Source organism: Leptonotus elevatus, chromosome 5 (assembly GCF_054856555.1).
Source record: "Leptonotus elevatus isolate MCC_2025b chromosome 5, RoL_Lele_1.0, whole genome shotgun sequence".
Lineage (NCBI taxonomy): Eukaryota > Metazoa > Chordata > Actinopteri > Syngnathiformes > Syngnathidae > Leptonotus > Leptonotus elevatus.
The window spans coordinates 2353500-2378534 of NC_141243.1; the positions used below are offsets into that span (position 1 = coordinate 2353500).

General features: G+C 43.8%; 2 protein-coding genes across 4 annotated transcripts; one reads left to right on the plus strand and one right to left on the minus strand.

The window, feature by feature from the left end:
• Positions 1-53: 53 nt before the first annotated feature.
• gramd2b (GRAM domain containing 2B) lies at positions 54-7811 on the minus strand. Of its 3 annotated transcripts, none has more exons than XM_086075319.1 (13): positions 7553-7811; positions 6696-6863; positions 6529-6616; positions 6344-6413; positions 5173-5276; positions 3954-4049; positions 3803-3874; positions 3381-3470; positions 3177-3288; positions 1736-1949; positions 1534-1638; positions 1214-1295; positions 54-370 (listed from the first exon to the last, which is right to left on the minus strand). In XM_086075319.1, the coding sequence occupies exons 1-13, from the start codon at positions 7636-7638 to the stop codon at positions 329-331; spliced, it is 1329 nt and encodes a 442-aa protein (XP_085931445.1). In that variant the 5' UTR covers positions 7639-7811; the 3' UTR covers positions 54-328. The 3 variants fall into 3 exon arrangements, with proteins under 3 accessions (XP_085931445.1, XP_085931443.1, XP_085931444.1); XM_086075317.1 differs by having other exon boundaries at positions 6696-6928; positions 7571-7794; XM_086075318.1 differs by lacking the exon at positions 3381-3470 and having other exon boundaries at positions 6696-6928; positions 7571-7799.
• A 2930-nt stretch (positions 7812-10741) lies between these two features.
• Positions 10742-24193, plus strand: znf608 (zinc finger protein 608). Its single transcript, XM_086075213.1, has 9 exons — positions 10742-11058; positions 13751-14018; positions 14329-14416; positions 15340-17662; positions 18427-18862; positions 20030-20079; positions 20186-20336; positions 20628-20678; positions 22737-24193. Exons 2-9 carry the CDS (start codon positions 13760-13762, stop codon positions 22754-22756), a joined length of 3378 nt encoding a protein of 1125 aa, XP_085931339.1. The 5' UTR covers positions 10742-11058; positions 13751-13759; the 3' UTR covers positions 22757-24193.
• Positions 24194-25035: the final 842 nt, after the last annotated feature.

Consider the following 25035-nt stretch of genomic DNA (forward strand, 5'->3'; position numbering starts at 1 on the left):
TTTTAAGTAGCCAATTTACTTTATGGAGTTTTGGCTCGCAAAATACTTCAAAAACATGTTTCACAATTTTAATAAAGAATAGACAAGTTGCTACAGTTTTAAAATATTTGAATGAATAAATGAATGCATATTTGGCCATGTTCATTCTTCGAAATCTTCAGATTTGGGGTTTTGCTATTTCAAAGTTACATTCACATTTTTGTTTTATAAACAACCGACAAGCAACATAACCCAAATTCCAAATACAAATATTGTCACCCCCCCAAAAAAAAATTGTTTATATATTCCTATACTACATGACATAAATATGTACAGCGCTACAAATTCATCAGACGGCTTCGTCCAAAAGTCTTTGAAGATTCTTCTGCACCTGAAACACAACAAAACACAAGCTTTTACTCTCACATGCTAATCCTGCTAATCTAAAGCATCAACATACAAATTTAGCATGTTCTTATGGCGTTTACACGATAACATGTCGTATCCACCATCAAGGTGCTAATGTAGCTAGTTTGTAGCTGCTAGTAGTCCATCGTATGTAGCAGGCTGCCAAATTCAGGTCCAGAAAGTAAAAACACTGCCACCGTTTGGCTTTAGCCTCATGCGCTAATTAGCTAGTTCCCGAGCTAGCTCCCATGGTGCTCGTTTACCTGCTAGGGAGCTAGCTGGCACTAGGGGCTAATGCCAAACTGTGCCAGGGTTTTTACTTTCTGGACCTGGATTTGCAAACTCTGCAGGCTGCTCATACATCAACAGTACATCATCTGTGTATGCTAATTGAGCTAGCTGCTCGTTCATCTTTTCTGAACTATCAAAATGCTACTGCAGCCTAGCCGCTAATCTAGTTGCTGGATATGATTAACATGTTAATGCAGCGAGCTTCCCATTGCTCGTCCTTCGATTGTAAAACAACATGCTAATATAGCTAGCTGCTAGTCCATCTCTCACTGCACTGCCAATATGCGGAAGTGGCTAGCTGCTAGCCCATCTATTTTAAACCACCAACATGCTAATGTAGTTAGCTTCTAGCAGCTGTTGAATAGTCAAACTTGAGCAGATCAAGTGTCTATGAATTTTTCATTAGCATTAGCTGGCATCTGGTGTCACTTTGTCGTTGTAAGTGTCACATTGTAGTCGACGATCGTGTTCCATTGGTCACAAAATCACATGACAACGTGGGTGAAAGCTGATTGGTAGTTTTAGAAGTTGAGACCTTCTCCAGCTTCTTGAGGTTGAGGCTCAGCAGTTCGGAAAAAAGTTCCCTGGTGACGTCGTCACTACCTCGCAGGAAGTCGCTAGTGGAACGGAAACAAAAAATACATGCTAATCAACATGCTAATGTGGCGCTTAAAAAATGTCAAACATTTCATGAGATATATTGGGTGACCAAACAGACATGTCCACTTTTTTTTCCTTTTTTTTTTTAAACATCATCTTCAGGCGTCTGGAGGGTTGTTGTATTAAATGCATTGATTTTCATTGAGCTGTTATCAACATGCTAACATAGCTAGCCGCTAGCCTGTGCGAACTTACTCCGGCTGAGCCAAATCTGTTATGGAGCCGAGCGTTGCCAGTCGATGCTCCAAGGAAAGCATTTTGACGGTCAGGAAGCACGACGACAACATCAAGATGCACACTCTAAACGCACGCACGCACACACACACACACAAGCACGTGCATGAGTGTGCGTTTTCGAAGTGGTGTGAAGTTTTCGGGAAGTGACGCGCACACTCACAGAAAGAGGTAAACACACAGCAGAGTGTTGAGGGAGACAGTTTGTCCCCTTCCTGCATCCCCTCGCTTCACTTCCAAACCGTGCTGCTGGCTTTCCTGCTTGGGAATCTTCAAATGTTTGGGATGAAGAAGGTTCTTCACTTGATGTTGATGCTCGGGAGGCGGCGCGATGTCGACGCACGTCAGCGCGTCCAGGAAGGGACGCGCTGGGAAGTCTGCAACGTAGAAGATGGGATGGGGGGGGGGATCATGGTGGGAAATTGCCATTTCTGTGGGATGTGGACTGAATCCGAATAGGATTGACAGGAATTCGAATGGGAATTGGGAGAAAAACGAGCGAGAGACCGATTATCGTCCGGGTTCGATTACCAGTGCCCATATTTAGCATTTTGAGGAATATCGGCATCGGCCATTTTTACAAATCTGAAAGCCGATAAAGCTCTTATCTCTCAGGACGGCGAATGTTTGCCAACCAAATTTTGTGTTTTCTTCAGGGTTCGCAAAAGGTTGCAAGAGGTTGCAAAGATGGTCACGGGCAGTTTTTACACGCCACAAACTGCTTTTCTTGTCACAAAGACATTTTGAACACGTTCTGACAAATTGTCACTGTTTGTGAACGTCTTTTGAAACATTTGACAAACTCTTGACGTGAACCCAAAATGTGCTACGTTCGCAAGCACAGAGATTTACAGCAATTTAAAACTGACTTAATTTCATGGGAATTTTTATGTATATGTTTATTTAAAATGTCACTTAACTTTATAAGAGATGCTGCTTTTTGCTTTTGTTCAAATTAAAACTAACATAAGTGAAAGTTTAACATTTCAGTTCAAATTTTGGAAAACTATTGACCGTAGAAAACAATTTAAAAAATTTATTTTAATGTATTAAATGTAATTTTGTTTTATCATTTGCTGTATTTTAAATTAAAAGAAAGCACACAGCCTGTGTCAGGTTCCACAAGAGAAAAAAAAAAGAGAGAATTAAAAAAAAAAAAAGTTGTTTTAACAAACATGCTTAATTTTTTACATTTTGATGCTAATATTTTTTATTTAGCTGCAAAAGAATATGGGCTCCAAATATCGGTTATCGGGCTCCAAATATCGGTTATCGGGCTCCAAATATCGGTTATCGGGCTCCAAATATCGGTTATCGGGCTCCAAATATCGGTTATCGGGCTCCTTGCCTACTCATAATCGGTATCAGTATCGGCCCTGAAAAAAACATATTGGTCTATCACTCGTGACAACATGACAGCGATATACATTACGAATGGACGCGCTCCGACCATAACCTTTTGTTGGAAATTGTGTCGGAATTCCAACAAGATCTGTGCAGGAATTCTAAATTGAAATCGTGTGATTTCTGATATGGGAAGTCATGGTTGTCCTAACAACATTTCTTCCCGTAACTCCTCCCCTCGTGGGTCTCATTTTGTCTACCTGCCATCTTGTCGTCATCCGGCGTCTGTGAATCGGAAGTGCTGCTTTCCTCCGTGTCTCGTCTGCTCTTCCGCAGCGTTGCGTCCAGGTCGGCAAAATCGGCGTGGAAACTCTAAGGAATAAAAAAAAAAAAAAAAGCTCGTTAAAGGCGAAGCTTCAGCGTGTAAGTGTGTTGTTTTTGTTGCGTACGCGTGTGCGACTGACCAGAGGAAAACGCGGAGAGCGAGGCGACGTCCGACCTCGGAAGTTGATTTGGGATGAAGACGGAATGGGGCTGTTGCACGGACTCTTCTCCTTTTCAAACGCACGTTAGCAATTCATTGAAGTCTCACGCGCAAACTATTCATCTGCTGATTTGTGCTTTTAAGGGGCGTGGCCTAGTGAGTGACGTCAGGTGAGCATCTGCGCCTCTAGCAGAGTAGGTCGTGTTTTATTGAAATGTTCAATGTCTTACAAAAACACCCCCCCCCCCCCCGGCCCCTGGAAAACTCAACCTCGTTTCACTCTAAGCTATCCAACATAACCCGGAAGACGATTTCCCGCACGAAGACGATCAGCCCCGACTGGATTCCCTCAATACCAGACAGTTGTTGCGGACAACATTCAGGCACGGAAGATCGACTTACCTCCAAGTGAAGACAGACGGACATGAGGAACTTGTAGGTGTTGTCCCGGGCCAGGAAGGACACAAAGACATACTGTAAGGAAGACAAAAGTAGCAAAGTCAACATGCCTGACACGGAACGATGTCTGCGATTCCGATTTCCTTGGCCTCACCCTGTCGTTTGCTGTGGCAATCACCACGGCGTTGGGCACCAGGAGAGCCGTCTTGGTCTTCTTGACGTGAGCGACCGAGATGACCGGGATGGCAATCTGGCGGGAACAAGGACATTTTTTTTTTTGTTTGTCTTTCACCAAATTTTGATGGAAGATCCCAACAAGAACTTTACTGGATTACTGGAGACAAGGAATGCAGACTGTCAAGACAAGAGACTAAGTTTCTGTTTACTCGCAAGGAGAACGGACAGAGATGTGCTCAGTGACAATCTTCTTTCCCGAGCCCCCTCTTTTGATTTTTTTTTTACAGGGAGTTCCCGAGTTACATAGCCATTGCTGCTCTAAAGGGAAGGGGGAACACAGCAGCAACATTAACCCATTAAGGTCTAAAGCGCCTGGCAAAACATGCCTCTAAAACCTAAGGGTGACTTTTGAGTCACCACTGAAAACTTGAAGATTTCCTGGAAATTCAACAATATTCAAACTCATTTATGTCTCAGTAGAGAGATTTATTATCATAAACCTTCAATATATATATTTTTTAAATCAACAGTTTCAGTCCTTATCTTGTGATACGGAAGCGGTTCCTGTTCTGCATGCTTTGCAATGCTATAAGAGTAAATATGGGATAACTTACGTACATTTATTCTAACACAGGCCCAAGAATTCCACGGAATATTGACGGCGACTGTGATGGCGCGATGACAGGAAATGTGTCGGCATTGTGATGTCGTCCGCTCTCGGGAAATCGTAATGGAACAATGTTTGAATTACGATCGGGATCAAGGAATTGAGACCCGAGAATTCCAATCCCAGGAAGGACTTTGACGGATCGACTACTCAAATTGGGACAATAACAGTCACGGATATGAAATCCAAATGGAATTCTGACAGTAAATCTGGGAAGGAATTTTAACAACAGTGACAATTGAGACTTATGAACGGTGGGAATTGTGATGTCATCGTAATGGAAAAAGGCCTGGAATTCTGAATTATTCTTCTCAATCTGACTGGAATTGAATACTTGACAGGAGTTACGAAATATAGATTCTTCACCGAAAGGTTTGGTATCTTGACGCAAGAACAAATTTTTGATAAAATGATCTAAGTGACACAAATTTAGATGGAATTGTGAATGAACCGTTGCGGAGTTTTTGACGAGAAAAGATTAGGACCGGAATGTGATTTCTTGACCGTTGATGACGCGAGTGGGACGCACCTTGGTGTCTTTTCCAAAGACTTTGGAGTGGAAACAGATCCAGTGGTCGGAGACGAACATGCGGCCCTGGTACAAGATGTCCTTCTGCAGAGCACACGTGTAGCCTGCGAACGGGAAGAAAAAAAAAAAAGGAAGAAAAGTCACACACGTTCATTCACATCAATCGTGAAGTTTTGTTTTGTTTTGAATATTTCTTTGATATCAATGAATTGGGGCAGAGTATCTAAAAAAACCAAATACTTCAGCCACGTGAAAATGTCGCAGTTATCAAAATCTTTCCCGAGACCGGGGGTCAGCAACCTTGACTGTCAACACGGCCATTTTAGGCCAAATAAATACTGTCACAAAAAGTCTTGAACATTTGAACATTGCGATGAACGAAAAAGTGTGTTCGTGTTAATAAGTCTCATGTATCGAGGGCCCGAAAGCGAATGAGAGCAAAAATCGGAAAAATATGCAGCATCCAATATGCGTCTACCTTCCGTCTTTCATTCCTGTTTTTGTTGTTGTTGTTTTTCATCCTATATTGTTCATGCATTTTTCGACTCTTCTGCCTTTCTGTCAAATTTCTGATTTTTTTTCGTCATTTTCTGCAATTTTTTTGGGGTCTGTTTCTGCCTTATTTGCTATCAATTTTCTGACTTTTTTGGTCATTCCAAAGACATTTTCTGCCTCTCTTCTTTTTTTTTTGGACATTTTATGGCTATTTTTTTCCTCCTTTTTTGTAATCAATTTTCTGACATTTTGTGAACATTTTATGGTCGTTTTCGGGATTCCTTTTGTTTTGGGACATTTTCTTTTCTTTTTTTTAAATTACAACTTTTTTTGTTAATTCCAAAGACAATTTATGCAATTTTTCATTTTTTAAAATGTTTAATTATTCATTTTTTTTATTCAATCATTAATTCTCTTATAGAATATTCTATCTAAAAAAAATAATAATAATTTATGTAAGAAAAAGATTGTCTACAAATGTTAAGAGAGATCCACAGAGACCCAAAGGAGAGGGACTAAAGAGGCACGTGGCCCCAGAGCCGCAGGTTGCAGACCCCTGCCTCAGACGTCGGGGGCAGCCACAGGGGGGCGTGGCCACGATAGCTCCGCCCCTGAGCGGTACGCTTGGCAAAAGACGACGTGATGTAGTTCACAGACACTTAAAAGATGAACTTACTTTGCCTGAGTTGCTCGTCTTTGCTGATCTCCTTGAAGACTTTATGGTATTGACAGTTGCCTTTGGACAGCTGGAAGATAACAAGCAGCCCCCCCCCCCAAAAAAAAAATGTGAATTCTGCTGTTGTGCGCATGACGGTTTGAGTGCCGGTGTTGAATGTCCGTATTTCAAGCGGTGCGTGTGACCTGACTGTAGTGAGACTTCTTCCTGTCCAGCTTTGAGTCCAGCTCGCTTGGCGTGGGAGTCAGCAGGGACGCGTCAAACGTCTTCGACCTGGGACACAAACACACGCGCATACTTACGTTGTTTTAAAAAAAAAAATAATAATAATAATAATTTTGCTGTTGTTTACCTGACCAGCGCTGCCCTCCTGCACGCCGATGTGTCCTGATGTTGATTTAGTTGTTGGGGTTCGGCCTCGCCGTTGTGCCGCAGACGCTCGCCGAGCATCCGGGGACTTCTCTGGCGCTCCTCGGACGCCATCTCGGCCTCGGAACTGAAGGCGGCGCAGTCTCGTTGACTTACGGGGTGCGTTAGTTGGCGTTCGGCGTTCCCAGGCAATTTCTCTCCAAATTGCACTTGAGTCTAGTTTACGTAGGAAAATCCTAACTTAACGTACTTATTATAGGATGACCTTTTACCGACTGACAAAAAATAAGTAACCTACCTAAACAGCTATGAGAAATTAAATGCAAACATATTTGTATACAAAAATTGCGCATAGACAATAATTGTTTGGCATACAACTCATTTAGTCACTAATTTATTTACTAATCACGCCGTTAGTCTTCGATAAATCGAACCAATCATGTTTTTGGAATGTGGGAGGAAGCCAGAGAAAAACCCCTGATGAGCACGGGGTCAACATTCTACGGAGGAGGATTAGGGCCAGTGAAGAGAGAGAAAAAAAAAGTTGCCAGGATTCTCACTTTATGCTCAGAATTCTCACTTTAAAGTGAGAATTTTGAGAATAAAGTGAGAATTTTTTTAGAGTAAAGTGAGAATTTTTGAAAATAAAGTGAAAATTCTCTCTTTAAAGTCAGACTTTAAAGTCAGAACTCTGAGCATAAAGTGAGAATCCTGCCAACCTTTTTTTTTTTTTTCTTCTCTCTCTCTCTCTTCACTGGCCCTAATCCTCTTCTGTAACATTCAAACCCCACACGGGCCGAGATTCAAACCCCCAACCTCAAACCGTATCCAATGCAAAACTGAAGATGCCGTTTGTACCTCCCTGCACGAGTTCCGCCGCCGCCGCTGCTGATGTCTTCGTCGCGCGTTGTGCTGCTGTCCGTCATGTCTTGGGCAGCAGGAGCGGCCCCCCAAAACTCACCACCGCACCGGCGCACTCCTTCACCTGCTTGCGGGCTTGCCGCCCCCCCAACCCCCCCTTCCCGCCCAGTCACACCACTGGATGTGTGCGCGTGGCGGGGAAGGGGTCAACCTTCGACCCAGCGGTGTGTTTGGTGTAGAAGCCACTTTTGAATAAATAGAAGATAAAGAGAATGTTTTTTTGGTGAGGGGGGGGGGGGCTGTTTAGGAGAGCCGACAGGAGGTCATATCTATCCCGCCTTTGTGTGTGCGCGTGCGCATGGTTGCGTGTCATACAATCCTACCGTAAATGAGCGTGTGTGTGTGTGTGTGTGTGTCATACGATCCCACCATAGGTGCGTGTTCAAAGGTATGGGTGTGTTTACTTGTGTGTGTGTGTGTGTGTGTGTGTGGCGCACGTTAGTGTGTATACATGCTTGTATGCGCATTTTTGTGTGCAATCAATGCACGTGTGTTTACATACTGTGTGTGTGTGCGCGTAGTTCGCTAAATACGAAGTCAATAAGTGAGTTAAGCAGTCATTAGATGAATTATTGGTAAACTGGTTTGTAAGTTTGTAGCTTACTTGTTACTTGCTCGTGAGTAACTCGGATGACTGGAAAATACTCTTTTTAAGTTTAAGGAGCGTGTAAGCTGAGCGCGCGTGCGTTCGTGCGAGCGTGTCCAGCAGCGTCTCGCTTTCCTTATGAGGCAGATGGCTTTTTAACGATACATTTACTATTTGCTTTTTTATGACCGTAAGCATTTTTAAAATGTTGCGCAATGATGCCTTGTCCTTATTAAAAAAAAAAAAAACAAGTTCCTTTAGGGTTAAAAGTTGTCATCTTTCAGGACATGTTTTAGCCCCGCCCCCAACAAACAAACACACACACACACACAATGCAGTTATTTGTTTGTGTGTCAAAGTCCAGTGTGCAATGTTTGTCAAACAAATTCAACAAGCTGACATTTTCCCTGACAAATTAAAGGAGACTCAGCAATTCCCACTCTAGTCCTGTAGGTGGTGCTAATAGCTTAAAAAAATATTTTTTTTGTTTTACATCTCCTGGATCTGGTGTGTCAAAGGTGAAAATAGCATCATGTTGTACTGACACATTTATTTATATATTTTTAGATTTTTTGCTGAGTACCATACTAACCAAACTGAGGTACTGAGTAAGGCTGTTTGAAAACGCTATATAAATAATGATGACTTGACTTGACTAGTTGACCAACTACCTGACTGACTAAATAACTTAATTGACTAACTAGCATACTGACTGACTTGCTGGTCAGCTGTCTAACAAAGTTGTCCCTTGTAAACTGACAGAATGACATTCTAATTTTCAACTTTTACTAACTGATTTACATACTAACTGGCTGACTTACTGATCGGCCAAAGATTAACTTACTGACTGACTTGATAACTAGCCAAGGGAGGGACTGACTAACAGTCTGGCGTCTTACATTCTAAACTGACTGAATTATTAACTGAAGGAGAGTACTGAGTAACTTAATAAAATAAATAAATTGACTGAATTACTTACTAAGTCCAACCAACTAACTTATCAACTAAATGGCTGACTGACTTGGTAACTTGCGAACTGACTGAATGAGTAGCGCCAACCAACGTACTAAGTAACCACGTAGGATCGGACAGACGTTCTGACCAACCAGATGGCTTTCTGGATGAACTGACTGACTTAATAACTTCTACCTGGACAAAGTAACTAACTGGATTACTTACTAACTAACCCAACTCATTTACTCATTTTGTAACATGATGAACTGAATGGATTCGATTCAAACTCCTTGTAAACGACCTCACTAATAAACCATGGAAACAGTTAACTAACCTCACCGACAGACGTACACGCCAAGTGATGTTTAAAGTTGACGTGATCAATACGTCATCTTCTTCCTGTCCCACTTGTCTTATCATCAATCAGTCACTCAGTCAGTTGTTGGCAACTGCACAAAAAACACTCCAACTAACTTTAAAACTATATTCCCTCTTAAACTATGAGACCACATATTTTGCTATGTAATGAGCTTTATAAAAATGTCTTTGTATGAATTTTGTTCTAAGCTATTCTCTCTGCATTCGATGTGATTCGAGTCATTCGACGGTGTAGCTAATAGCGCAGTCTGACCCTCACGTGACCTCTGGCTCAAACGCCTCTGGCTGCTGACGTCACAGCCCTGCCCAACAATTACTTGCACCGCAGCGACCCCCAGTGGCAGACGACCAAAACAAAAATACAGTCACGTGTATGATCGAACGCATTGATTCAGTATTTTTCAGTAAAAGAATGCGAGTGTCACTTTTATACATATGCGTTTTATTATACTGTATTATAACACCTCATAAAAATGCATATGGTGGATCATAGAACCAATATAGATAGAAGTACAGACTTGTATAAAGAGCATTGATACAACTATTTTCAATTAATATGCATAACTAGTATAGCTAGATAAAACTAGTAGCCTCGTGATTTCTTCGCACAGAAAGATCAATGTAAAAGAAATAGAACTAGTAAATCATCAATGGATAACTAGAGTATCAATTGATATATAGAACTAATACAGATACATATAGAGCTAGCCGAGATATAGAGCTAATATAAATATAGACTTTTACAGATAGTTCGAGTGGATGGATATAGATAGAGATGGTCTAAGGCTAGAACGAGCATAGATTTAGAAATATGCTATAGAGATTAAACTATAAAGAGATATAACTAGTGCAGCTAGCGCTGGCACAAATAGCTAGCTAGTAGTGCTAGCTAACTCGTATCGAAAAGTGCTAAATGCTCATAGAACTCGTTGGGGCTAATAGCTAGTTAGCGAGCTAAACAAATAGCATTGTTGTAATATAGATAGAAACAGTTTGAATAGAAGTTGAACTAGTATAGCTAAACAGCACTAGTATACATAGATAGATAGATAGAACTAGTGTCGATAAAAAGAAGATGTCTGAGAGGACTTAGGGGGAGAAGCCCGCTAATGAGGGCACTCCTCCTTTTCCTCCGCCTCCTCGTCGGTCTCGGATCCTCGCATCGCCCCCCCTTGGCCGAACGAGCGCGCTGCTCGGAGCGCGTCTGAGAAAAAAGGAAGGAGGAAAAAAAAAAGGGGGGGGGGAGAAAGGTACACATACGAAGAAGAAGAAGAAGAAGAAGGAGGAGGAGGAGGAGGCGGAGGAGGAGGAGTGGGGAAAGCCGAAGCAGCACATCAGGACGCCCCGCACCTGCACGACGCCATCCGTCCGTCCGTCCGTCCGTCCGTCCGTCCGTCCGTCCGTCCGTCCGCAGCTGGGCGCGCTGGATTGCGGCTTTTCGGCGCTCAGACGGCCGCATGACGACGTCACCCGCGCGGCCAAGAAGCACCGAGGAGGAGCCCACACGGTCAGTTGCGAATGCATGACAGCAAATGCGCTTGCGAGGGTGCGAAGGCCACGGCGGGGACGAGGTTCCTCCTCGTCCTCCTCATCACATGATGACGATGATGATGCCGATGATGTGCTATTGTTGTTTGGCACGTGCACTCTTTGTCTGGAAAAATCGTCGCCTTATTGTTTGCCTCACTTGACATTCTCGCGTGACGTCACGGATAGGAAAAGACAAGGATAAAGATGAGGAGGAGAAGATGATCATCTGTGTGTGTGTGTGTGTGTGTGAGAGAGAGAGAGAGAGAGAGAGGGGGGGGGTGTCATTCTTTCTTTCATTCATTGACTGAGTAAGGAAGCAAAGATGGAGGAAGATGCGTGGCGGGAATATCAAGTCACAACACGACAATACACACAACAAAACGGGACATGGCAGAAAATTAGGACAGGAGGACTTTGTGTGCGCGCGCGCGTGCAATTGTGTCCGCTGGCTAGTTGTGTGTCCCCTGCGAGTGTGTCTCCATCTCCAGTGTGTGTCCAGTGTTTACATGTCTGCCGTGTTTGTGTCCAGTATAACTTTGTGTGTGTGTGTCACTACATGTTCAGATGTGTTTATTTGGAGTGTGTGTTCATTCATTTCATTTTTCATTTCAATCGTTTATTTAATTCATTTGTAAAAGGAAAAACAATATTCTTCATCGTTGAATGAAAAGGAGCAGGAAAAAAAAGACAATTAAGTCGTATTGTATCCGCCCCGTTCCCCCCCAGAGCTGATTTACAAGGTTGGGTAATTAAAAAAACAAAAACTTAAACAACAACAACAACAGCCAAATAAAATTGTGACAGCTCGTCTCAGTCACATCTGTACTCGTTTACAAAAATGATTTCTGACATTCGTAACAACAGAAATGACAATGGCACAATGTTCAAACTTAATCCCGTTCATATTTCTTTCATAAAATGGAGTTAGTGATTCTTTTAAATGTAAATTTTTGAATTGGGATCTTTGATTTCTTTATTAAGATTGATCCAAGCTGATTCTATTTACTGAAACTCAACGCTCCATTAGTTTGATTCTAAAACTTTTTTCTTCTTCTTTTTTTTTTAAGTTCTGCATTCCTTGTACTTGCTTTCTCTTTTTTTTTCAAATCTCTTTTCAATATTCAATGGCAACGTTTTGTTACTGCCCAAAGCCAGCTGGGATAGGCTCCAGCAACCCCCGCAACCCTTGTGAGGACAAGCGGTACAGAAAATGGACGGATGGATGGATGGATTTTTTTTTTAAGTTCTGCATTCCTTGTACTTGCTTTCTCTTTTTTTTTTCAAATCTCTTTTCAATATTCAATGGCAACGTTTTGTTATGCGCCTTTTAGCATAATTTGCAAAATGCTGTCATCTACCAATTCATAACTGAAGAAATGACAATTCCTTCATGCGTCCATTGTGAGCGTGTATCCAGTGTTGTGTTGTTGTGTGCCTATTGTGAGTTTTTGTGTCTCCAGAGTGCAGTTGTGTGTGAACATGTGTGCGTTTGTTGTTGTTGTTTGTGCGGTGTTGTGTTCAAATAGCTTCATGATATTGTGTTGTGTTAATACTGCATGACCCCATCGTGATTGTATTGCACTCCTTTTGCGTTTTTGTGATCGTTTTTGTTGTGTTGCCGTGATTGTGAATATATTTGCCGAGCTATTCATTCATTCTTTCTGTTGCTGTCAAAGTCATTGGTTTCTCTTCAATAGGAATAGCGCGTGCATGTGCGAGTACGCAAGAAAAACACACACACACACACTCGTGTAGCATGTGACAACGAAGAGGAAGATGATGGCGGAACGAAAAGGGAACGTCAGGACACGGCACGAGCAAAAAAAAAAAAAAAGAAAGATGGGAGGATGAGGGGAAAGAAGAGGAGGAAGAGGATTTTGGGGGGAAGTAAAATGGATGCTGGAGAAGCAGGAAGGACAAATGTTGGAGAGAGGGAAGAAGATGATTGACAGCACAGAGAGGCGATGAATACTAACGGGAAGTGGATGAAAAAGACATCAGTGAGCTCCTATTATGTTGCTATGGTGACAGAGGTGGTGCGTATTCTGATATCATGATACTTATTTTGACGTCACGATATTCTGATATCGCAATCTTTGACATCATGATATTGGAGAAATGTTGTGCTCAAAATATATGATTATATTGATACTATAATATTTTGGTCTTAAGATACTTTGATACCATCATACCGTGATATCATATTTTGATACCATGACTTCATCTTATATGTTGTGATGATTAAAAAACATGTTTTGATATCATTCAATTTTGATATTCCAAAATTGTTATACGTAAACCTTTCATATTTTGATATCATATGTTGGTATCATGATACTTTGATATCACGATAGTTAGACACTATGATACTGAGATTATATGATACTGTGCTGCCACTATACTTTGAAATCGATATACTTTTCCAGTTTGACATCATGATACTTTGATTTGACAAGACATTAGATTGCATTACTTGAATACTGTGATTTTGGATACTTTTTTAAAAAACTTTTAATAACACTTTGATAACATAATACCTTGAGATTGTGATACCATGTCACCATATAGCACAGGAAATCTGACTAGCAGCATTGTATATCACAGTATTATTTTTTTGTAAGACAACACTTCTAGTGTAAACATCATGCATGTCATCCTGTGGCTTGCAGGTGGAGCCCATGTTCACTCCACCTGGCGGGGCACCCGCTCCGGGCCAGGCAGGAGCCGCCGGACCCTCGCTGCCTTTGTCCAACACCTCCTTTCCTCCTACTGCGGCCCCGCCCATTGGTAACGCTGTGAGCAAGCGCTCCGTCGGCACCAACACGCAGGAAGTGGCCCTTTCGTCCACACCCGACTCGGACGCTGACTTCTTGGGCCCCTGCCAGCCGGGTACCAGCGTTAACCTGGAGGGCATCGTGTGGCACGAGACCCAAGAAGGTGAGACAATCTGTAGAGGATCGCAATTCTTTCATGTGATATTTTGATATCATAATAGATCAATATCACAATACTCTGATATCACAACATGTTGATATCATGATACTTTGATATCATATTGCCAATTATTGTTCGAATTCATGATATTTTTAATACCAATTCTTGTCAAATCATGACATTTAGGCATATTTAGGCATGATGACACATTGACACGCTGATACCACAATAATGTACAAATATATATATATGTATACATTTTCATGATTCACATATGCCTATTTGTGTGTGTCTGTGCGTGTTTGTGTGTCAGGCGTGTTGGTGGTCAACGTGACGTGGAGGAAGAGGACCTATGTAGGAACCCTGCTGGACTGCACCAAACTCGACTGGGCTCCTCCCAGGTGATGATGTCACATTTTTCCGCAAATGGGGTCATGACCCATAGATTTTTTTAAATTGTGTCCCAACACTTTTGTCCAAACTGCAGGTTTTTATAATACTTTTGTCTACATATTTACTTCATTGGTGTCCCAATATTTTTGGCCCCCCCCAAAAAAAAAATCCCTTCCTTTTTTACATCCTGGAGGTGTCCAAGTACTATTGTCCAGACCCCACGTTCCTTTGGTGTCCCAATATTTTCGGCCAAACTCCAAACTAATTATATATAATTGCTTGTCATTAGCATTGACTGTGAGAAAGGTTAGTGTCTGATCTCAATTGTTACTGGTTGGCTGCTGCTGCTGGTGGTGGTGGTTGTTGCCATGGCGATGACAGATTCATCTGTGGTCTAAATTGCTTTGTGGACGTGCGTTACATAAATAGAAAGCAATACAACTTTGGTGATTAACGAGCACATTTAAAGTCAAACACAATGTCGACAAAAACAAACAGCACAGAGGTGGGATGAAACGAGTCAGCTGATCAGCAGTTTTTGTCTGCGTCTGTAGGTAGGTCGTTTGGACGGTAGGAGTTTGTTGGTAGGTAGGTCTGTCAGCTGGCCGTGTGGTCGGTAAGGAGGTCGAATGAAACATTTTAAAACTTTTTTTCAAAAAGTTCAGGTCAGTAGGAAAGTTGTAGGTAGGTAGGTAGGAGTTCAGTTGGAAGGGTAGGAAGCTAGGTTGGAAGGAAGGTTGATATGTAAGTAGACAGTAGGTAGGAGTTGGTAGCTAGGATTTGGGTAGTTGGTAGGTAGGAAGGTAAGTGTTAGTAGGGAGGAGTTGTCTAAATGGATCAGTAGAAGTAGGTTGGATAGGTACGTACGTAGATACTAAAGGTAGGTAGTTAATTCAATCTGTTTTTGGTGATTGTCCTCCTGTTTCTTCAGGTTCTGCGAGTCCCCGTCTCGTGATCCAGAGATGCCAGGTGGGCGTGGCCGTGGGAAAAGGCTGCGTCTGGCTTTGGCCGAGCGGCCCTGCGGGGATGCGGTACCGCCGGTCAAAATGCGAGGTCTGCCGCAACACCGGAGCCGGGGCGGTGGCATGGCAGCCTCACCAGTGCACAGCAAAGGTCGGCGCGGAAGTTTAAAACTCCTCAGTAACTGCAGAGCGTCCCCGCCATTTTTCACCACAGAGGAAACCGAGCCTGCCAACCGAGCCTCTGTTCTCCCATCCGGCAAGCGGAAGAACAAACCGCCTGCCGATCTGGACCTTAGTCTGGTTTCCTCAGTGGATATTAAAAATGGGAATGGCAAGAGGATTCGAGCAAAATCCCGCAGCGCCCCATGTACACCGCAAGGCAAGCCAGACCCCTCTTTTCTGGACCCGGGGGGAGGTTGTGCCTCCTCACCTCCACCAATCCTCATCGATTGTCCCCACCCCAACTGCACCAAGCGCTACAAGCACATCAATGGGCTGCGCTACCACCAGACGCATGCCCACCTGGAGGCGGAGGAACAGAGGAATCCCGAGAGCGAGGAGCGGCTGTCTGACTGCGAGGACGCCATCTATGACCTTGCAGATTCCAACAACAACGGCAATGCTGCCAACACCTCGTCCAAAAAAGCCACCCCCTTGTACAAGGTGACCACAGTGGGCTCGCCCAAGAACCGGCGGCTGCTCCTCAGCACCAAAACCCGGAGGAGTTCCCTACTAAAGGATGGCCTGATGGATGACCTCAGCAACTTGCCCATCATCTCCAACATGACGGTGGTTCTGGAGAACTGCATGGTGCCAGACCGGAGCGCCACTGTGGAGATGCCAAAGCTGGAAGCCGAAGGTCTGATCGACAAGAAGATCCTCTGTGACAAGAGCAAAAAAGCCAATGGCAAGGTGGATAAGCTATCCAAGTCGCGGGCCAACCGGCTGATCGCTCCAGCGCCCACGCCACCAAAGCTTGTCGCCATACCCGATGCGGCGTATCCTACGGACAGTGCCTCCTCACAGCAGCCTTCACCTGTGGCAGCTGTGGGCCTAACGAGCAAGAATTCGTCCCTGAAACCCATCAAGCCGAAGCTCAGCATCGCCGTGGAACCCAGCCTGGTCAAAGCCACACTGCTGACCTGCAAAGAGACCCGCAAGAAAGAGAAGCGACGTCTCAAGGACAAGCACAACCGCGACGCGACCGCTTGGACGGCAAACGGTGACACCATCAAAATGGAAGACGGCGCTTCTAAAATTGCCACCAAAGAGATTCCGGGGAGCCTCCTGAAGGAACACCTGAGCAAGCAAGACGTGACGAATGGGCTCAGTGAGAGCCAGGAAAGCCGAATGGCGAGTATCCGCGCAGAGGCCGACAAGGTCTACACCTTCACGGACAACGCCCCCAGTCCTTCCATTGGAAGTTCATCGCGGCTTGATGCCGCCGGTGGTTGTCTCCTGTTGGGGGACAGCAAGGACAACAGTCCCGCCTACTCCGACATCTCGGATGCAGGGGACGATGGCGTGTCCTCCGAAAATCGCCTGGATGGGCTCAGATCCAAGTCTGCTTCCTCTGTATCTTCTGAAGTCAACTCTAACGGTAACCATACTAACGCCAGGAAGACACCACCCACGGTGACCGCCCCCCCTTCTGCAAAAGAGCCCCTGTCCCCTTACTACCACAGCTTTGAGCCATACTACCTACCGGGCTGTGTGCAGATGGACAGGCAGAACCTCTACCACAAAATTTCCTCTCACGATTCCAAAAGTAGAGATCGAAAGGAGGAGGCTAAAGATGATGACAAAATCTCCGTCCACGACTTTGCAGACTGTAAGAAAGGCGACGGGCCGGCGGCACCTTCTCAACTGCAGCTTGCCATGAGTCAGACCCAGACCGCCTTAGCCCAGTCGCTGTATTATGGACAGTACTCACGAGGACTCTACATGGACCAGAAACTCCTGCTGGCCTCCAAATGCTGCGAGCAGAAGCAGCGTGCCGAGCGGGGGCAGGCTGGGCGAGACGGCGACGGGGACGTCAGACACACCGGCGGTGCTAAAGGTTCAGAAGGTGCTAAAAGCTGCTGTCCCAAAGCCATCCTGTCCTATTTGGAGGAGAGGGGGGAACGAGGACTGGGTTTGAAGGTGGACCAGCACCATGTCTCGACCAAGGACTGCGAGGACATCAAGTCGCCTTCCTCCTCCTCCTCCTCCTCCTCCTCTTCTTCATCATCCTCGTCACACCACAACCCCAACACTCTGACAGATCTGGACTCAAATGTTTCCTATTCCAGCGTAAGTTTTTCCATCTGTCTCTAACCGCCGCCCATGCTGTTGTGCTTTCATGAGCGATCGTTCATTCATGGTGCGCAGACACTCACGCCATAGCTTGAGGTTTACTAACTCGGCTGTTGTTTTGTTGCACGTGTCACGTGGTAAGACGTAAACGTAAAAAAAAAGCGCAACTTTTCTAAGTGTTGTGCGTTGTACGGATTCTTAAACGTCCCTCTGGCCCGCCAATGTGCGCCTGACATCATCCTCTCTGCAGACAGGGCTTCTGAAAAGTGGTCGCTGATCACGCTATAGACCATTTCAAACTGTTAGTAAGCAAAACAGGTGCCTTGGTACTTCCGGGTGGCAAAAAACATGAGTGGCTTCTGTTAATCTGTTATGTAATGATGATATAAACACAGCAATACCTGTGGGAGAAAAGATCACCAATCAAACTAGGCTGGTAGACAAGAAGGCTGAAATTATCATGGAAGCCATTGTTTTCTTAGAGGCTTTGCATTGAAGGGTTTGTTTACTCGTGGTGCCATTGGAGCTATTGCCACCTGGAAGTATGTGTGAAAGGGTCTATAGCAGTCCCTCAGCAGCGGTGGGCTGCAGCTGCCAAAAACAACAACATGCTCTAAAAACATAGATTTCAGTTAGACCTCGATGAAGGTCCCGGACAAAACATGTGGACTGACCTCAAATGACTTCTGCCCACCACTGTTAAAACAGACTTATAGCGGAAACACTGGCACCAGCACCAACACTTGTCCCCATCGATTTAGCCCCTAGACGGCTCTACATGGCCCCACCGCCTGGCTCACAGCAAATTCTCAGAGCTGCAGAGTCCACTCGGGGAAGCGGCGGATGAGGGGGATGCGGAGATGTCAAAGGAGTGGGGGAGGAGTACTACTGAGCCAGCTGGGCCCAGAGTGACCTCAGCAGGAGGAGGAGGCATCGCACGCGATGCTAAAAAAGTCCACGGGCCGCTCCCCGTCGACCCAGACGACTCGGACGGCCTAGACGGGCTGCAGGAGGAACCCATGATGATCCTGTCAGGGGAATCTCAAAGTGCCCGAGCGGCGGTATCTCCACCAATGACCCCCCAGCAACCCTACATGCAGTACCAGCACTCCTCATACCCGCCTTACCTGGCAATGTGCGAGAGCGCCGGGGGCTCCTACAGGGGGGCGTCGCCCACCCTGGTCCACAACTACCCAGGTAAGGACCAACATTAGACGCAACTGTCCACCTTCTTTCAGACCCAACTAGATGTTTTTGTTCTGGCCTTTGAGGTACAGTGGAACCTCGGAGTTTGAACGTCTCGGAACTCGTGCAAATCGGACTTCAACCAAAAAAATCGGAGTAAAAAATCGGAGTAAAAAATGCCTCGGAGTTTGAACTCATTTTCGGAGTTCGAACACCCAAGCAAAGCAAGCTAAGCCGAACGTACCTTGAAAACGGGTAGCCGTATTTTTTTTTATTGTTTAAATACTGTACAGGGTGTAAATAAAGAAAAAAACATAAATAGAAATGAAAATAGGAATTTTCTGTTTTTGGAGCTTGGGAACGGATTAATTTACATTATTTCCTATGGGGAAATTTTTTGCGGAGGTTGAACAATTTGGATTTTGAACACTTCGCAGGAACGAATTATGTTCAAACGCCGAGGTACCACTGTAGTGTCAAATGTACGCAGATGTGGCAAATCCAGGTCCAGAAAGTTTTCAACCCTGCCACAGTTTGACTTTAGCCCCAGATGCTACCTAGCTAGCTCCCTAAAAGGTAAACGAGCACCATGGGAGCTAGCTAGGGAGCTAGCTAAAAGGTAAACAAGCACCATTGGAGCTAGCTAGGGAGCTAGCTAAAAGGTAAACAAGCACCATTGGAGCTAGCTAGGGAGCTAGCTAGCTAGCACCTGGGGATAAAGCCAAACTGTGGCTGGGTTTTTACTTTCTGGACCTGGTTTTGCCACCTCTGGAAATAAGAGTCAAGACAGTCAGGGCGTACGGTTTAGCACCCAACACTAATTTCTACTACCCTGTTCTCCGTGCACCGTGTCAAAGAAACCAACGCAGAATTTAGGGGTGGAAGTCGACTTCTAAGGCAGTATCAGAGGCGCAACAGAGTCACTACGGCAGCTGTGTGAAAGGACATTTTGGAAGGTCGGGAGTCAGGACTTGGACTGGGACTGGGGTTTAAAGTTTAACCCCTGACAGTGATTTCTATAGTCGCTGTCCTGTCTGAAAGACGCCAACACCAAATTGGCCGGCTCTGGATTTTCCCAACAACACTTCACTTTTTCCTCCTCTGTTGTTGCAGTACTGTGTGAAAGGCACGACACAATCTTTTGCGATGTAAACGGAGCCTTTAAATGTGTCCCTAAAGGTTTCCACTACCCTTTGTACGGCAAGACGGCGAGCCGGGAGGAGTCTGAGGTGAGATTTTAATCGGTCACGGCTGTCGAAAGAGAGAAAAACGTAAGCATAAGTGAGTGTATGTGTGTGTGTGTGTGTGTGCGTGTGTGTGTGTGTGTGTGTCCAGCCTGACGAGAAAGGTTCCCCAGAGCTGGAGCGCGAAGTGGACCGAAGTGACCGAAGCCACGCGGTGTTGGGCCGACATCTGCACACACACCATCACACACACCTGGGACTCACGTACAACCTGGTGGCGGGACAGTACGACATCTACCCGGGTACGTACAACACACAATGCAAGACACTCGAAGAATTTGCATTGCATCACGCGAAAAAACCCTAAACAACACAACAGAGGAGTCGAGTAGTTAGCCTCATTAGCGCCAAGGGTAGCTAGGCTAACCTCCATGTTGCATAGCAATAGCATTTTGGGTAAACACACAGACAACAGATACATTGCTTACATATGGTACTGTTGTGTGCTGCGCTATGATTGCTTGGTCTGCGTTTTGTGGGCGTGGCTTAGCAGTTTTGCAGCGACGTTGACCTTTTGCGCATTTGTGTTGAAGGTTTAAGCTCTCTGGTGTCCGGTCCGCAGGTGTCGGGACGAACTGCTGCAGGTACATTTCACACGGTCACACCTTCATCAGTTGATCATCGTCTTCACAATGTTAATCGTTAGCAGTTAGTTCTGGCTAATGACAGGTTTTAACCATGCTATGCAGTTGTTAGCACAAAAAAATGCTAGCAGTATTCTCATCAATCAGGGTTTCGTATCTCAATGCTTTCGGTCGGGATACGTCTCTCTTTTGATGACGTTATCAAGGACCGCAGTCGGCTTTGTAGAGAACCGAACCTGGTAACATATTATGATGGCGCCGTCTATTATGCTAATGATTGTTTGTCCTACCGCGTAAGATCTCAATGACGCCTGTCAAAATGACCAGCTTTACAGAAAAGGAGGAGGAGGGAAACATCTAAAACAGGTTGGATAAGGGGCTCCCGAGGAACAGATTTGGGCGCCCCTGATCAATAGAACCTGGATTCATGTTGGTCAACAATAGTTTAGTTTGCCACCATGTCCCAATAGGAATCAAACTCACAGCCCCTGGTTTAGTAGACTCGTGCTCTCACCACTGTTAAGTTATTAACATTGTTTTTCAGTTTCAATTTATATTTTAGCCGTTTTGGATTTAGTTATAGCAGTATGGCTCAATGAATAGAATTGTATTCTTATCTGTCTCACTCTCAGAAGAAGGGCAACAAGTTCTTCCACTGCTATCTTGAAGGGAGTTTAGTCTAGTACCGGTCTCAGCCGGTCGGAAGAGGGGAGGCACAGGCTGATGTATTGTTTTTCTCTAATCTGATTTGTATTCCTGGGAACTTGCTGAGGGGAGGAGACTTTTCGTATTCACCCACTTTTCAATAAATAATGATGTGCCGGAGTAGAGAGGACACACAATCTGAACAGACCACTGTTTGAGAGAGTTCAATTGTTGTCATCAAAAGCTTTTGATACCTTTGCAAAGGGACTTCTTCACCAGAATCTCACCATTCAGTTAATTGAACACGCAAAGAGTAGAATACAAATATTATCTACTCTAACACCACCAAACTATGAAACCGGCTTGGCTGGTGTTGCATCGGCACTTCTGTTAACATGCTAAGGCTTCATATGGTTTAGCGCAGGGGTGCTCAAGTTCGGTCCTCGAGAGCCCTTATCCAGCCTCTCTTCCATGTTTCCCTCCTGCAGCACAGCTGAATCTAATGATCAGCTAATCAGCAAGCTTTGCAGAAGCCTGGTAACGATCCTGATCATAAATCAGGTGTGTTAGTGGAGAGAAATATGGAAAACAGGCTGGATAAGGGGCTCTCCAGGACTGAACTTGAGCACCCCTGGTTTAGCGGTTAACAAATGAGGCGCTTGCTATCCATTGTACTCGATACACGATACAGTACAAGAATCAACATCCAAATTCACAAGAACCAGTGCTCCACCAATGAGCTAAGGTAGCATTTTGGTAAGCAAGCTAACGTTTCATTTTTTAGCAGACTCAACAAAGACATTTCTTAGCTTGCAGCCAACAAAAATTGCTCGTTGACTTAGGCTTGCGATCATTAAGTGAGAATCGAACTCACGGCCGCTGGTTTACTCGACCTGTGCTCTGACCGCTGATCCTGACATGGTGAAGTAGCTTTAGCGTGTCGATCTAACAAAATAACATCACGCTCACATTATCAGGCCTTCAGTGAGATTTGAACTCACAACCCCTGGTTTACTCGACCAGTGCTCTAACCACTGAGCTATGAGGTGCTACTTGCTAACCTTAGCATGTGAGTTGGTAGACGAAAAACGAATGCATTGTATTTCTTTTTGACCCATTCAAATGATAATGTGGAAGGCCACATGGTTTTCAGCCTAGCTTGGTAAACTATGATTAGCATTAGTTATTGTGATAAGAACACAACGGTCTTAATGGAGGTGGTGGGGGGGGGGGGGGGGGGGGGTTAGTGAGCACTTTTGCTTTTGCTTGTTAACCAAAAATGCGTAATGTGGGTGATTGCATAGTAACCTAACCACTGCCAGTATTCATAACATTTCCCCCTTTTGGCCAATTAATATGCGACCGCTTTTATCTGTATGTAATATATCATATTTTCATGTTATGTTTCCACAGAGAGTGAGGTGAAGAAGTAGCGACGTGGCGGAAGGAGAAGATTCACACGTCAAGCTCGCTGTGAAAAGCAGACGAGTGAAGAAAAAGACGAAACAAGTATCATTTCTTACTAGCGCCACCTACAGTATTGAAGGTGTTTTGTACCGCACAGGAAGAGGACCTTGGCGAAGGAGAAGTGTACAGCGGTGTTTCTAAATGCACATTTATTGTTCTGACTGAATGTACTGATGATGACATGGCGATGACGATGCTACATTTGTATCGCTAACTGCTAACTGTACGTGTTGATTGTATCGTCCTGTGTGAGCGTAGCCCTTTCTTCACACCGCTGTACATAGCATCCACAGTCATGCGCTTATTAGCATGCGTTCACCGCCATTGGATGTGCGGGAGGAAGGGGCGGGGCTTAAAAAGGGCAATTCCGACCTCCAGCCGGCGAACGTGAACAGATTGAGCGCGATAAAGGTCATGTGACTTTAGGTCTCGAGAAACTTATCAAAATAATATATTTGCATTTACCTCAACATTTTTGTGGTCCTCGAACCTCGGCGAGTGGGATATTCCTGACTGTGATTTGGTCCTATTACCGCAAATGTGATGCTTTCTCTTACCACAAGGGGGAGCCCTGAATCGCTGTCCTAATGGATGACCCTGTTCGGAGGGATTTGATCCATTTCCCAGCAACCCTTGAATGCACCGTGATCTGGCTTTGGCAGGCAGATTACAATACAAGAGAATAAACATATGATTGTGCCCAGTTTGTGCCTAAAATGTCAAATTAGAGCGGAGTGAAATTTTCGGCCTCACCCACGACTGCACTTATAACAAACAGCACATCGAGAACAAAAATAGTACTTTAAAATGGGAGGCCAACAATCTTATGCTGTTGCCCCAACCCTGCCCCCAAAGCCCAACCCAAATGTGCCCCCTCCTCCAATGAACTACCTTGAGCCTGTGATGCTGGATTTAAAGTGACCTATAGGGATATGAAATATAATATGTGGTGCTGCTCTTCGACCCCCCCACCCCCCCACACCACCACACCCCCACCCCCGTCGCAGTCATACTCACATGACTAATAATTATATTTACAAAGTAGCAAAATGTAATGGATCCAACTTTTAAATGATCATGTACTGTGTTATGTTGTTGTGTGTCCTCCAGCAACGGCTCTGCCTCACTCCATACTATAAACATACTACATAATAATAATAATAATAATAATACATACAGTGCATTCATACTACTTGAACATGGTGATACGATATCTGTTTACAAAAAGCTGCCACGGGGGACTGTTGTCGTCATGCAGTGGCCGTGGTGTACCCAATGAATATAAATTCATATATTATGATTATTAATATCTCTCTGACATCAACATGGAACCTGCTGTTGCTTTTTTATACTGTATATGCCTTAATTCATATGTTTGGCAATCATGATTAAAGGATGTTTATATATATATATATATATATATAGATATATATATAAGTGTGTTTTTTTGCATTTGAGTTTTTTTTTGCATCTTGTCTAAATGCAATAGAGTTATTATTGTAATAATTTACAGTAATTATTTTTAGGGTACTCTTATTCAATTATTTATTTCAAATTGATTGTTCATAAAAGATTTCAATATATAAAAAAATAAAGTAAAAAAATCCAATACATATTGTATAATGTAAAATATCAACTGAATTAAATGTCATTCATAAAAAAGTACTAGAAAAGCATTTTTGTGTAAATGTATATTATGTATTATTAGATCAACTATTAATATTATTGTCATTATTATTGTTCGATAATTTTTTTTCAAACTTATGCTTATTTAAAGATGTCCAAACTACAGTATAAATATGATATACAACTAAATACATATATAATACCAACTTATAGTGGTTAAACAAATGTCTTAAACATGTATTTAAAATAACATGACAAAACGATTAAACCTTTATATTTTTTTTATCTAGTAATATTGTTATTTGTGTATTTAATTTATTAGTAATGTGATTCAGTTGTTTGTTTCAAACACGTGGTTTTTAAAAGTAAAAAAAAATGTAAAAAAAAATACAGCAGAATGTAAAAATAGTCAACTAAAACGGCCTTACATGTGAATTTTTAAAGGAATAGAATATATATTTTTAATATAATTTTCGTTACATTTCAATATTGTATCATTATGTTATGTATTTATTTAAAAAAAAATTTTTTTACAGTATATTATATGAGTGGGTTGAGACTGCAGTTCCACCGCCCACCTGCTGATGTCAACCTAACCCCGAGTGCCTCCAACTTTTAA